Genomic DNA, 13,694 nt, shown 5'->3' with positions numbered 1-13,694 from the left:
CGGCTAGCATATATGCGGCCCTGAGACAAAATTGTGACGACAGCAACTCGTCATAAACATGTTTTATGCGTCCCGTCTATCAGTGGGTACGATAAACCCAGAATCTCACCCTCTGGGTATATATAAAAGTCCTAATGCAGTTATCGTACGCCATGTCTTGGAGGTATTAGCTGATAATCGACGTGGCTGAAACCACAGCTAGCATCCGGCAAGCCACATCCATTGACAACAATCTATGCAAACCCATGCCATATTTTGGTTAAGCAGTGATATTTTTGTTATGAATGATGTCGCCGGGTAAAGATCCGATGATAGTAGGATGCCTGTGTTTGCAACTCCTCATTACCTTGGCTCGATGGAGCAGAGTGACCATATGTTGTTCAACAACGAGTTGAGCGGAGTGTTCCTCTCAGCATTTACCGCGATCATCTGTGTTTCTTCATATATTATTTTGAAAGGATACCGACGGACACCTCAACAGAGTCTCTCACGCAATGTATCCGCCCCTGTCTTACGAGAATACCAACTGCCAAAGTCAAAAGACGACAGCAAATATCGAAGGCTATATTTTAAGCTTCACAACATCGAGGAGCACCCTGAAGTAGCTACAGAAGGCCGAGATCTCTTGATATCTTTGCTCTCGGAAGCAATCACGATTGCGCAACCGGAACGCCGACAGGATATCTTTGCCATTGAGCATTTCACGAAGGAGCAACTGTTCTCCCACGTCCACAAGGTCCATGAAGCAGTCGGAGAGGAGTATAATCGGTATGTTGAGGGTCGAGGAGCAGGTGATGGGCGATTGATAGCTACGGACCGACATCAGACCGCCAAGGTACTCAGGAATTTGGCACCACTCAAGTTGGTGGATGGTGCCTGGCTTGGTCGAATTCACCAAGCTATGACTCCATTCATTCTTCGACCGATCACGAAACAAGCTTGGCAGGTACTTTCGGAAGAATTGGGAGATGGAAACCTTGATCTCAACCACGTATACCTCTACAATAAGCTCTTGGGTGAGGTCGGGGTGCATCTCCCAGCCCCTTACGAGCGAGACTTTATCGATCACTCCCATGGCATGGACAACGAAAACATCTGGAGAGCCGCCGTGATACAGCTGCTCATTTCACTATTTCCACAGGAGTTTCTACCAGAGATACTGGGCTACAGCCTGCACTTCGAAGGCCTGAATATGGAGACCATGGTCCTGTCTCGGGAGCTCCAAGAACTCAAACTCGATGCTCAATACTTTTTGCTACATGTGTCGATTGACAACGCTCATTCCGGCCATGCCATGATGGCGGCTCATACAGTTGCGGAGTACATGTCCCACGTCACAGAGAGAGAAACGCCGGCCGCGGCATCGAGAACATGGCGACGCATCCAAGCCGGATATGCCCTATCCGCCCATCAGTCCAACAGCATCAAAAAGGACCTTGGTACCACATTGACACTCAGTAACCCCACCTCGGGTTTATACGATGCAGAGATTGTACGCGTACTGGTGGCTAAAGCAGCCGTAGCTCGCAAGACGCACAGCGCGTGTCGTGCCCGGATCGGTGGTAAGCCACTGGCACATTGGCTTGACCCAGAGGTTCTCAAATCAGAAGGCCGAACAGTCCAGGAGCTGAGTAATGCGTATCCCTGGATTATCAAGGGTCGTCCCCAGCAAAGCCGATTGATGCGGGAAGTTGCTCGTGGAGGGAAGATGTTTGGAGCATTTACTGTGAAAGAAACAAAGCTACTGGAGGACTGGATTCTTTCACTGGGGCCGAACCAACAAGAAACAGACACGACGGAAAATATGTACTGGAACTTTACCAACAGGGACCAGGAAAGTCAGCAAAATCTGTCCTTGTTGCATCTGGCCCAGGCACACAAGTGCGACAATCTACTGCAGCCAGACCGCCTCCTGTGGAACAACGATGTGAATATTTGTGACAGGGTACTCGACTTGGACCTGTCCCAGCTAGATTGGGCTAAGATATCCAGTCTCTGGTTTACCCATGTATCTCTGTTGGAATGCTGGGTTGCGATTCCATCTCGAGCGGCCACGGAAATCGGAGCCACCGTCATCCGTATTCTCCGGGCGCAGTTCAGCCTTAGCTGTGAAGAAGACGGCGTCTCTGGGATGGACGAGATCGAGCGAAGCAGTCCCCCCGATCTGGTTGCCATCGGTCTCGAGGTTTCGCGCCGCAAGGGCATGATTCCTCTTCCTACGTCACTGTCAGATGTGTTGGTGCGGTGGCCCTGCCCATCAGCAGAACGTTTGGTGAGCATATCACGACATCCGGTGCAAAACTCTGAAGCCCTTCTCGGGATGACTGCTGCCTTTCTTCATCTGCAACGGGCAGTTCTACAGGCTCCGGGCTTCCTTTGCGACCAAAGCAGGACAGTCTTGGATGGAATCATTGACCGTGAAACGCAAGGTCTCCAAGCTGGGTGTGAGTTGATTGAAGGGGAAGAGATGAAAAAGTCCAAGTTACGCAGTGGTTACCAGATGGCCGAAGAAATGATTAGACAGGCCTTAACCAAGCCTACATAGCTTGACTGACAGTAGCAATACGCCGTCAGTCAGTTTCTACAATGATCTCGCGCAGAAGGGCCAGACCATGTTTGTTCGTTTTACAAGTAAAAACCTTGGACGCAAAATTTGGGTTGCATAGCGCCCTTACGATATCACCAGGCTAGGAAATTTATATCTGTCTTTCTCCATTGGGAATATCGGGATTAAGTCGCTCATTTAAACCCAGCGCGGAACGGTAGAGCCAACGCAGCAACAGCAGTTACTATACTATTGCCTTGACAGGTATCTCATTCATTGCCCACGATTCCGCTCTGTTAGATAGGAAAATAATAGTCTATGGTTGCTCAATTCGCAGCGAATCCCGTGCTCAGTCGTTGTCAAGTTATGCAAGCAATCGTGTAGTGTGATATTCCACCACCAACAAAGCCGATATCAAGGTACGAAGACATTTCTTGGAAGTGTTATTCACCTATTTTGTAATTTTCAAGGCTCCCGTTCTCGTCAACGACTCCCCAGGCCGCCCACTCCCTGTGGTGCTGCTGGTCCCAGTCCAAGTTCATCACTTCGGTCTCTAGGCAAAAGAAACAGCTGTTGCGAAATTCACCCATGTTCCTGACGGATTCTGGAGAGGCGGAATACGTCACGAGCAATCGATGCTAAGTAGACATACAACTTACAGTTCCTATAGAAGAATGGGCGACCCAATATTCAGCGTAATGGGAGGTATATACTTGGTACAGTAGCATTGAACTACACAGAAAGCTAGTCAAACTGGGTCAGTGCAGCGTAGCCCTGAGTCTTAAGGACCTCAGTATCAATCACAAATATCGCCATAAGCCTCGCATTATTCTCCATGCTATAATTTTCTCCCACAGTATGATGGCATCCCGGTAGCTCGATAAAACTCTCTCCAGGGTTGTACACCTTAGGCGGGTTGCCATTCATCCCACTGAGGACTTCGCCCTCTTGTATGATACCGATGACCGTGGCTCTACCATGGCGATGGGGTGGTGTAAACCCATTTGGCAGGTATTTAATCTGTACCCCGACGATGGACTTCCCTGGGGTGTCTGTGAGCTCATGGTCGAAGAGAATCTCGAGGCTTTCTCGGGGACGTGAGCTGTTCGTGTCAGTCAGCTTTGGCTCGGAGATACCGATGCCAGGTAGCTTACGGCTTGGCTTGGCTCGACTCCATTTTAAGGTTTTTTCGGTATTATGATAGGAGACTGATGTTTCAGAGGCGGCGTGGTGACAATGCGCGTATATGTACCTTCGGGTGGGAGAATGCTAGTTCTAGCTCTCGATTTATGCTCAAGTTAACGACCATCACATCAGCCGGTCAGCACTCAGAGAGAACATCAAATATGTCCAACGTAGAGCAGGTTGGGAGTTTTGTATTTACTTTGATTTGACATAAAACTCGTTTTCATTTGCTTGATTTGTTCAGTACATTAGCGTGTTTGGTGTTTGCTATGGCTGGGCTTGGGAGCAGCACTGGGTTGTGCAGCGGACTTGGAGGCTGTCCTGGGGAGACGGAGAGGACCTACCTTATGATACCCCGGATCATGTTTCTGACGTTCGAGAAGAGCCAGACGTCGTAATTACTGGTCCCTGTGACGTGATGTATGCATGTGAGGGCAGAGCTCAACTAGAGCAACCTCCATCACACGCTCCGAGACACCGAGAGAGCATTGATACGAAGCTGCAGAACCACATGAAGTGACCAGTGCGGCCCGCAGTGGCTGGCTGACCTTGGGGTGTTGCACAAAGGGCGATAACGAGGTGAGAATGTAACTATACCCAAGTCAAATTGATACGTGTACATGCATGGTAATGTGCGAGGGTTCAGGCTGCATTTGTTGGCAGTGTTGGTCTCAGTTTCCTTTTGTGATAAGGACCGGCCCGTGTGACACAGACCACTATACTACATAAGGTTCATGTCGCCTTTTTTTGAATCTTTGCTGATTCGACGTAGGTATTACCGTGCTGTGCATTGATAGCCATACCCTACCAGACCTTACATGAAGTCACATTTCCGCACCAGGGTGTGGCCATTCTGTCAATAGTGGCAAATGCACACGCATGCTTCCTCCTTGGCAGAACAAATCCGTATCCGTACATATAAGTCGCCGAAGGTATTCAATTATTGCTTTTTCTCACGTTTGCCACCTGACTACATGTCTGAGCCTAGCTTTCGTGTCCCCGAGTCAGGCAGTTGATCATGACGCTGACCAAATATTTTGAGTCGTAACTGTCGTACAATGTCTTGTCTTGCTATGATTGGGTATCTTAAAATTCTAGCTAGCACCAGCCGTTTCGTCCGCCTTAAGTTGATGTCGGGATCAATGTTGGACCTGCCCATGTACCACTTCGGGTCCTTTGGTTGTAACGTTGTGACCTGGTTCTGTACTCGTGTTTGTATCTCCAAGCTTTCTCATTCGGTAAGGGACTTTCTTTTGGCCCAATACGGATGACGTTGCCATATTTGAGATGTATGTCTGGGAACGATTGGATCAAAATCCTGTTAAGCAGTGCTTTGGTATAGGGTACACGGGTGTGTGCCCTTGACTTGGCACTGGGAAACTAAGAGAGCGGCTGAAAGTACATGTTGTAGATTATCGACAGATTGGACACTACATGCTGCAGTAAGCCGTTACCTACTGACTCTGGTTGTCTGCGATATGTGCATACGCAAGCAACACTACCACACTCACTAGAGCTTTCGGTGTCACCTTACTACCAACGGCGCCGGCAATTGACTTCGTGATGGTCATGATGTCGACGGACATGTGTGGTGCCTGTGTAATGCCCCATGGGCATTGCGTACACATGAAAGTAGACGTCATATCTATCACACCGGTCAAATAGCCGAGGGGGCCAGCCATGAGGAACCTTGGCGCCCGCTAAACAGTGAAGCTGGGCTTCTGACAATAAAACTCTCCGTAGTTGGCAGCCTAATCTGGCATAATATTTGCAGCATCTGTGACAGAGATCTGACATGGGGGCCAGCCCAAGCCTACCTGCAGCAAATACTCATGTACGGCGCTCTTAGTTGCCTCCGGGCTGTCCATAAGCTGTCAGATAGTGAGGGGAACCCGGAGAGCTGAGATTTGGACCATTGGGATGACTTATGGATCAATAACAGGCAAGGCTTTTGCGATGTCAGTTGTGATGACTAATACGGTCACCTCGGAGGCGTCGGTTACATTTGCATCTTTAAATGTTACTGTGGGCGAGTATTTGCGACATATCTTTATTGGCATAGGGTAAGCACCTTGAACGTGATGTAGAGGCATATGAGGTAGTTGACGGCACAGGCTTTCTGTTCATATCTTCGCCTCTGGGTAACTTTATGGGGAATACTTGCAACATGTCAAAGAGGCTTCTCTGGAGAGGAAATAATCAAGGTACGTATAATCGCTAAAACATGCTATGCAATCTAACAACACAGTCATTACATCATTATAACGAAGAGAACAATGCAGCCACTACTGTCATTGCCAACACACTCATCACTGAGACTTTGACACCCGTAGCGCCGCTATCTTTCCCGCCGTTCTTTTCTGAACTTCCATTCGCCCCGTTTCCCTTTCCATCAACACCATGGCCGTTGCGCACATCATCTCTGCTCTGATTAAAGCAAGGCTTCCAGGTATCCCAAGCATTCAGGAACAACTCCAACCCTTGTTGTAGTGGAGTGGTCTTCTCCGCGCTGCCCCTCTGGTACAATCTCGTAGCCATATCTTCAACATGCACAGCACCAGCATACACCAGCCCGAAAACATCACTCCCCTGGGGAAGAGCATTGCACTTTGGTATCGTCTGCACAACCTTTCTGTTCGGCGCTCCCTTCTCCTGGCTGGCTACCGAGAATGATCGCCAGGGATCAAACTCCCCGTTTGTGAACATGACGTTGCTGGCCGTGAGATTCCATCCTCCCATGGCGAGAAGCTGCTGGTTGTTGAGTGTTTTGGGAAAGTTCGACGACGAAAAGCCCCTGAATGTTTGTTTCTCAAACTGGATGTCTCGGACCGCGGTAAAGTTGTAGAACTTGCTGATGACGCTGATGTCATTGGGGTTGGAACCCTGGAAAAATCCAGCTTGGCTCAGCGACTGCCAGCTCCAGCTGAGGTCATCAATCTGATTTGTAAATGGCTCGCTGGATTGCAACGTCTCAAAAAACTTGTTCATATTTCTTCGGGCGTAGAACATGCCGTACACGAGAGCTGCAAATGCGTATGCGCCACCGTTGTTGCCGTTGCTGGCTGCAATGCCGTCCTTGGTGGGCGATTTACCACCGGGATTATTGAACAGAATCTCATTTTGGTCCGCAATGGTACGAGACTCGGAAATCCCTTCAGTAAAAGTCTCGACGTCAAACCCTTGCATGGCATCGCACATGATTCTGCTGGAGCGGTAGGGGCCGAAGCTTTGAAACGCACTTCCAAAGGCCAACGCATAGGTCAAAGCGGCCGTGGTTTCAAAGTTGGAAAATCGCAGGGCAGCGGCTAAGTTGTTAAGAGTCGCCTTCTTATTTGTGGCCAGAAAGATTCCTGTCTTGACTTGCTGAATCGCGATGGTGGAGCCAGATGACAATGTTTGATCAACAAACTTGACGGCAGCTTTGATGTCATTCGTGCAGTTTTGAGGCATTGACTTCACAATTGGGTTATAGTAAATCGAACCATCTTCCTGTGTCTGTACAGGAGCGCTGGATGCCCACGAAGCGTAAAAGATGTCTGGGTGCTTGAGTCGTGCCCAGGCGGCACGCATACCTGGATATGAGCCGCCCACAAAGATCCAAGGAGTATGATAAGGATCTAGATTCGCAGTGCTTTGTAAGTTGGAGTTGAGACTGAGCGTCGTTTTGTTAAAGTTGTTGGCAAAGTAGGCAGTATCTTCTAAGGCTTGCTCTATGGTCAAATATTTGTAGCCTTCAAGGCCATCTACCGGAAGTCCAGACTCGTCGTCCATGGGCACGGGGCGACTATATCCGTAGTATCTGTGTTCCCAGCCGATGACCAACCCGTTCGTTTTGGCGGCCAGTCGCACCGGCGCGCTCGTCATGTTATGCTCGGCGAGGAAGTCGGCTGCGGCATCAGGCGAGAAGCCACTCTCGCCCAAGTCAAAGAAAATAACCGGACCCCCGGGTTTGTAATATGTGTCATTCACGAAGTATCGGTTGGGATATGTGTTTTTATTAGAGGAGTCAAAGTGGTCGACGGGTATGGAAATGTTGTAACTCGGCACATCAGGGAGGTATTTACGAACGGCGTTATCTTGGTCGTTTGCGAATCTGGCGTGATTAACGTTAATTCCTTGCGAAGTGCCTATCAGGGCCAAGGCGGTCAGTATTGATGGTTTCATGGTGGCTGACTGAGACTGTGTTTCGACAACGTCCAAGTCTCAGAAACTGACGATAACAAAGCACACTCAATTTGGAAAACATGGCAAAGCCTGGGATTATTTATTACATGAACTCCCGCGAAACCCATGCACTTAGGCATCGAGCTATTTCTGGACTTTTTGCAAACCAAAGGTTGCGGCGCAGGGGTCTGCCTGCAGCAATTTCTACTAACATCTTTTTTGGCGTCCGCAATAACCTCAATCAGTCATCATGAGAAATTAAAGTCAGAAAAACTGCCCATAAATCGTTAGTCTCCCCAGTAAGCTAATGATGTGCCTGCAAATTCCCCTGTCCGCCTCGCAACTTGTCCGAATTAGCCTTAGAGCTAGCCACCTGGCTGACCCAGCCCTGGGGCGGAGCAAGTAGGGCTGTTCAAATTCTAACAGCTGAAAGGAAGAAAATGAGGCGGCGGGCTGATTTTGAACAATGTTGGTTTTCTGTCCATGGATGTGGCGGTGGAGCTGCTTGTCACACAGCTTCCATGTTGGGACTAACAATGGGCTTTCATGTGGCCCTCGCGTGGAAATCGAAATCATCCAGGACTTCGGAGGTTGTAGATTCGGGCCAGAGCCGAGAGGTGAGACAAGGTTTATACAACAGGGGGTTTGGGTTTCTGCATGTTGACGAGGAGCGAGTTACTAGCGACATCCAGAGTTACATCAATGAGAAGGGTTAATCTGCTGGTGTAATTGACCTGAGGTGTCTGGTGGCTCACTGCTGGTTTGCAAACCGACAACCATGATAAATAAGGGCCGGGCCGAGAAGCAAGACATGACGTTTCATTGCAAATGCCAAGGGATAAAGCGTTTTAGTTGTGCAGTGCCTCCTCATCCCTCCCTATTGAATTGACTTATAAACAGAAGTAAGGTGTGTGGGCCCCAAGTCCAAATGGCTGTCTTCTCATATTTTAAAATGGAAACAAACTTTCAAGTTCGCATTTGTAAGGATCAGCAGCTCGAACGGTTGGGGCGAATTGAGCTTGTTTGGGGTGCCTTTCATACAATTACCACTCAGCACTTGATTCACAGTAGCGGCGTAAAGATCAGGTGGGGAATGTCAGGGTGTGATACCAGCATCAATCAACTATTTTTCAAGACAAGCCTCAAGAAAGCCATGGTAGAAATGCTGCGCGTGCTGGCCGATGAAAAAGGCAGCAGGTGAGGCAGCAACCATGTATGTTGCGCCACAAGCTGCCATTTTGCTCGCCGAAGCTGGCGGGGGAGGGATGGCCAAGGCGGGCCAGAGACCAGGAGTATTGTGAATTTCAAGCTTGTCGAAGTAAAAGTAGACCTAAACCATCGACCCTTCCAGCACTGATACCAGCTACAGCAACGATCACGCCACCGTATCTTCCTTCTTGGCTATATAAGCCTTCCATGCCGAATTCTACGGACATGAAGAGTCGGGATTACGTATGACTTAGGTTCATTGAAATATTTCTGTAAAATGTCAACGGTCCCTTTGGGGTAGGTACGTAGTTGGTGTCAACCAACCGATCATGCCAATATTTAGGCATTACATGCTTTATGATCTGCTGAGTGTAGCTCCTGTAGCCCGGCTTGATGGCAGCTTTGGCTGTCACCATCGCAGCTTTCCAGAGTCTCTTTAACAGTGAGTTGGGGCTTAGCTTTGCTAACATTGCCTCATAATTTCGCAAACTAGGCCTTGATAGCCTCCCCTTCGCCATTCATCAAATGCTCTAGCCAGTGCCAACATGACAAGGCTAGCTGGTATATCTTAAGGCAAGCTCAATATATGCCGTAGCAAATCGCGAGGATAACTACTGACCCAATAATGACCGCAAAAACTTTGTACCAGTTCAATCCAGGTCTTGAGCTCGATACATAGCGCTGCCTTCGTCTTCCAGGTGTGGAGTACGGTAGTAAACTCGTCCCCTCGTCATGCCGAGCTTGTGCGTGCCTACCTTGAGGATACACAAAGAAGTCTACGGCAGCCTGTCGCCCTATTCTTTCACCATGGAGTACATTGCGAACCTCATACCGGGGTTCCTCGACCGCGGGTGGGATACGGGATGCAGGGAGCCATGCTGTATGGCCAACAACAGGCATGCTGCCTGAGTCCGGAGAAAGGACTGAGTATTGAGAAAACTTGACTAGCTGATTGTACGAGTTGTCTGAGAGGTATATGTTTTGACGACGACGTGTTCGACGAGGTGTTCTGTAGGGTCGTAGCGCGCCTAGCTTGGTCGTATACACCTGGGCTGTCTTTACGTACGACATCTTGTGCAACCTGTGTTCTGTTTCTGAGAGTTTAAGCAAAATGTTGTTCTCCGGATGAGCATCGCTGGGGTGTATCGGCAGGTAATGGCTCCTAGCTGCTTTGTCGGTTGGATACTTCTGTAGCAGGCTCTTACCACCGAGAGAAGTGATCTACCCAAGCTATGGTTAATAAAAATCGTTTCAATTTAGCACTATGTAACGAAGAGTAGGCTTTACCAAAAAGAAGTCCACCGTTCCACCAGCATACATGTACAAGATAACAACCGGATGATTGTAGAGTCCGGTGTCGAAACCCAAATCGAACAGTTTTCGGAGGCAGCCACATGATGCGTCCTTTCTGTGTTGGGTGCCGCTGAATCGCTCTTGTGCTATCAATCCGCCTCTGAGGACCCTGGTGGCCGTACATGATACGACAATATGAAGGACTCGCAAAACACAAAAGGTCTGAACACGAGACGCAAATGAGGTCAAAGAAGGGTCAACTGGTTGAATGGGGAACATCTCGACATGTCCCGGAACCCGGCTTGCTGCCCAATGTCACACGGGACGGCCCGAGAAATCATTGATATCATTGATCGCCCTCTGCTTGTCACAACCAATGATATTGGCCCTCTGTTGTGACTGGCATGCTGAGACGAAGTCGGGCCAACGAAAAACGCCCAAAGTGCGCAGCCTCGTCATTCTTCCAATCCTGAGCTACGAATAAACAAGTCTGCTGTATTTCGTATTTCCTGCATATAGCGGAGGACATGGACCACCAGCATTCAGTAAAGACCGCTGACCAGTCGTCGACTTTGGGTGCGACCTCCCATTTCCTACGATACCCAAGACAGTGCAAGACGGTTTCGAAAGGCTCCAGCCTTCAGCCGACTACAATCCACGACATGGATCCATAACAAGGACGGCACGGGACTGGGTCCAACATCGGAATGAACTTGATATGATCACGTTTAATCCCTCTTTAATCACGAGTGACCTTTGTTCATGGTGTGGTAGGCTATGTAATGAGCAGCGTCGCAGTTCATCAACAACGAATGATGCTCGACCTATTTTCTCAAACACATGCAGTATCAACATCAACATCGTCGCCTCCGCCAAAAGGACCACCATGAGGGTACCCTAACATGTAGCAGGTGAGTGCTCAAACGCATTACCTCGTCTTATCTCTCGAGCACAGATTGCCATAGCAGCCATTGCACAGAGGCTTGCCATACGGATCCTGCGCAAAGGCAGCGAGATTTGATGTTTTTTTGACCACCACAATGATTGCAGTTAAACGCAACGCATTTGTTCGGCCGATGGAGGCGCAGCTGGTGACGTATGGGGATAGATAGCTTGGCCGCAGAGGGCGTGGTCAAAAAAGACACAAAAAAGACTTGGAGGTCAAGCGGTGGTTTGAAAGGAGGTCGAATGCTTAAATTAGAGATTGTACTCAAGCAAACCCTCGGAATCCTCGGAATCCTCTGTAGCTCAACACACAATTTCTAGTAAGTAAATAAATCCAGAAACATATATGGCGTATAAGTATGACGAGCGGATTCTCATCTTTGTTGTAATCGCGTGGGAAGTACAGTATAACACAGCTATGGCAATGGAAACTACTACTGATGCATTTGCATTCAGCCGATTGATTTCTCTTCCCCGAAATCTGTCTCATGACTGATCAGTCGATGAGCATCATGGTGTGTACATTCAATCTTTCTTCACAACCCCTTCGCTGGCTCCTTCGCCGGCCTTGTTTCCAGGCACGGGCTCCTCACCCTGCTCGTTCTTTACGTCCTCACTAGACTGATGGGCAGAATAGCCCATGGCGGCACCACCAGCGGCGACGCTAAGCCCGGCTCCCTGGACGATGCCATTGACAATGGCAGCACCAGCTCCGCCCGTTGCTGCGCTCTGAAGAATTGCAAAGGCGCTTCCAGTCGCGACGTTCCCGATCGCGCTATGGACGGTCGCTGCGAAGGACGCTGATGGTCGATTAGAGATGTCAAGTCTGCTTGAACAGTGAAACGATGTAGTACGGGGATTGGTGTTTGATGTCAAGCTTACCTGATGCTATGCCCGGATAACCAAATCCGGCCATGGTCAGGGCTGGAATGGTCAAGAGCCATGGCCAGGCCACCAGGGCAGCCCCTGTCCCGACGGCTACGGATGCCACGGGGTGTTGTATTGCTATTTCCTTGGAATGAGATGCGAGATTGGACCCGGTATCAGCGACTACCGAGGCAATTTGACCAGCTATGAGTTGGATTCGTTCAGCCATGGTTGAAATTAGGTACATCGGTGTGTTTGAGGGTAAGGTGGAATATGGTCAACTGGTGTAGGTGTAGAAGGAATTTGGTGGTGTTGGGCCGGAACGGGTTGGGCACATCAGATGAGCCCGGCGGCTCAATCAATTAACATTGAATCAATAGCACATGCAGCCAGCTGGTGGTAGGCTCCATTGGGACATTCAATGTCTGCACATGCAGTGCTGGCACCAAACCCAAATTCAGGTCAAGTCTGGTGTCTCTACCACTTCCCATCAATTGATTGTCTGGCGGAATATTGTCAGCACTTAACGGCTACGAGTTCTGGCGTGGTGCCATAAAGTACCTAGGTTTCTGGGATATATTTGCGAAGCTGAAGATGTGTGCTAAATATAGAGACCTATATATGCAAATATGACATATGCTTGGAAACCCTGAACCGTTCTAGGTACGTAACGCGATTTTCTTGCTCTCTGTGATTAGGATCACATCTTATCTCTCGATTCAATAGCTACATGTACCTATCATAGCTACTCTTATTCCTCTTAACGACAAATATATTTAGCTATTACCAAAGCACAAATCTGCTAAGAAATCACCTTGCAAGTAATAGGAGCTATTGCAAAAAGATAGAACTAGTAGATTGCCTTAGGACAGGCCTATACTACTAAGATTATTACTGTGGCATTGCTAAGTGGCTACCATCGATCAGCTGGGGAGGCATATTATAAAGCCCAAAGAACCCGGACTGTTTAATGAGAGCTCTTTCATGTTAGAGCAAGCCGGTTAGCCAAACTAGCGTAATTGAACGACCTGAGGACGACGACAACGATATCTACAAGGCGGAACGGAATTATTTGCAAGGTGGGGTAAGAACATTTTCTTACCGAGGTGGAATATTGATGGTAGTACTAATTGAGAGCTGCGGAGGAACATTCTGGACAGGGAAATGCTGCCTAGCCTTGAGTCGAACTACGTTGGATTTGATGACACGGAGGGCGTTGACGCGCTTAATACACGGGAGAGCAAACGTGGTAAGCGGGACTATCCGTTGCATTTACACGGTCGTTCCAAAGCTGAGAACTCTTGGGTAAAAGAGGACCTGTAGATACCCGAGTCCAACATGACGAGGTCGGACAAAAGAGTCAAGGGCACGCGGCGGTCGCCTTTCCGTCAAGTAGCACGCCGACTGGAAGATTTTCCCGTGGATGAGATTGATACCATTAGACTATTCACGCTGTACCCCTAACATGAGCATGTTGTACATTAAG

The 13,694-nt window shown here is 48.9% G+C and overlaps 6 protein-coding genes across 6 annotated transcripts; 3 read left to right on the top strand and 3 right to left on the bottom strand.

Annotated features, from left to right (window-relative positions):
* Positions 1 to 319: 319 nt before the first annotated feature.
* On the top strand, positions 320 to 2,545 carry VFPPC_06374 (ABC transporter; the record flags this gene model as incomplete). Its single annotated transcript, XM_018285416.1, has 1 exon — positions 320 to 2,545. The coding sequence occupies one exon, from the start codon at positions 320 to 322 to the stop codon at positions 2,543 to 2,545; it is 2,226 nt and encodes a 741-aa protein (XP_018142540.1).
* A 744-nt stretch (positions 2,546 to 3,289) lies between these two features.
* VFPPC_06373 (RmlC-like jelly roll fold protein) lies at positions 3,290 to 3,722 on the bottom strand (the record flags this gene model as incomplete). Its single annotated transcript, XM_018285415.1, has 2 exons — positions 3,290 to 3,647; positions 3,700 to 3,722. 2 exons carry the CDS (start codon positions 3,720 to 3,722, stop codon positions 3,290 to 3,292), a joined length of 381 nt encoding a protein of 126 aa, XP_018142539.1.
* A 34-nt stretch (positions 3,723 to 3,756) lies between these two features.
* On the top strand, positions 3,757 to 3,939 carry VFPPC_17921 (hypothetical protein; the record flags this gene model as incomplete). Its single annotated transcript, XM_022429592.1, has 1 exon — positions 3,757 to 3,939. The coding sequence occupies one exon, from the start codon at positions 3,757 to 3,759 to the stop codon at positions 3,937 to 3,939; it is 183 nt and encodes a 60-aa protein (XP_022285354.1).
* An 849-nt stretch (positions 3,940 to 4,788) lies between these two features.
* Positions 4,789 to 5,001, top strand: VFPPC_17922 (hypothetical protein; the record flags this gene model as incomplete). The annotated part of the gene is made up of 1 exon (XM_022429593.1): positions 4,789 to 5,001. One exon carries the CDS (start codon positions 4,789 to 4,791, stop codon positions 4,999 to 5,001), a length of 213 nt encoding a protein of 70 aa, XP_022285353.1.
* A 988-nt stretch (positions 5,002 to 5,989) lies between these two features.
* Positions 5,990 to 7,894, bottom strand: VFPPC_06371 (peptidase S28; the record flags this gene model as incomplete). Its single annotated transcript, XM_018285414.1, has 1 exon — positions 5,990 to 7,894. The coding sequence occupies one exon, from the start codon at positions 7,892 to 7,894 to the stop codon at positions 5,990 to 5,992; it is 1,905 nt and encodes a 634-aa protein (XP_018142537.1).
* Positions 7,895 to 11,866: 3,972 nt separating this feature from the next.
* VFPPC_14020 (hypothetical protein) lies at positions 11,867 to 12,437 on the bottom strand (the record flags this gene model as incomplete). The annotated part of the gene is made up of 2 exons (XM_018291791.1): positions 11,867 to 12,141; positions 12,224 to 12,437. 2 exons carry the CDS (start codon positions 12,435 to 12,437, stop codon positions 11,867 to 11,869), a joined length of 489 nt encoding a protein of 162 aa, XP_018142536.1.
* Between the last annotated feature and the right edge of the window lie 1,257 nt (positions 12,438 to 13,694).

This window comes from Pochonia chlamydosporia, chromosome 5 (genome assembly GCF_001653235.2).
Source record: "Pochonia chlamydosporia 170 chromosome 5, whole genome shotgun sequence".
Classification (NCBI taxonomy): domain Eukaryota; kingdom Fungi; phylum Ascomycota; class Sordariomycetes; order Hypocreales; family Clavicipitaceae; genus Pochonia; species Pochonia chlamydosporia.
The sequence above is the reverse complement of the archived record's forward strand: the minus strand, read 5'-3'. Positions and strand labels throughout refer to the sequence as shown.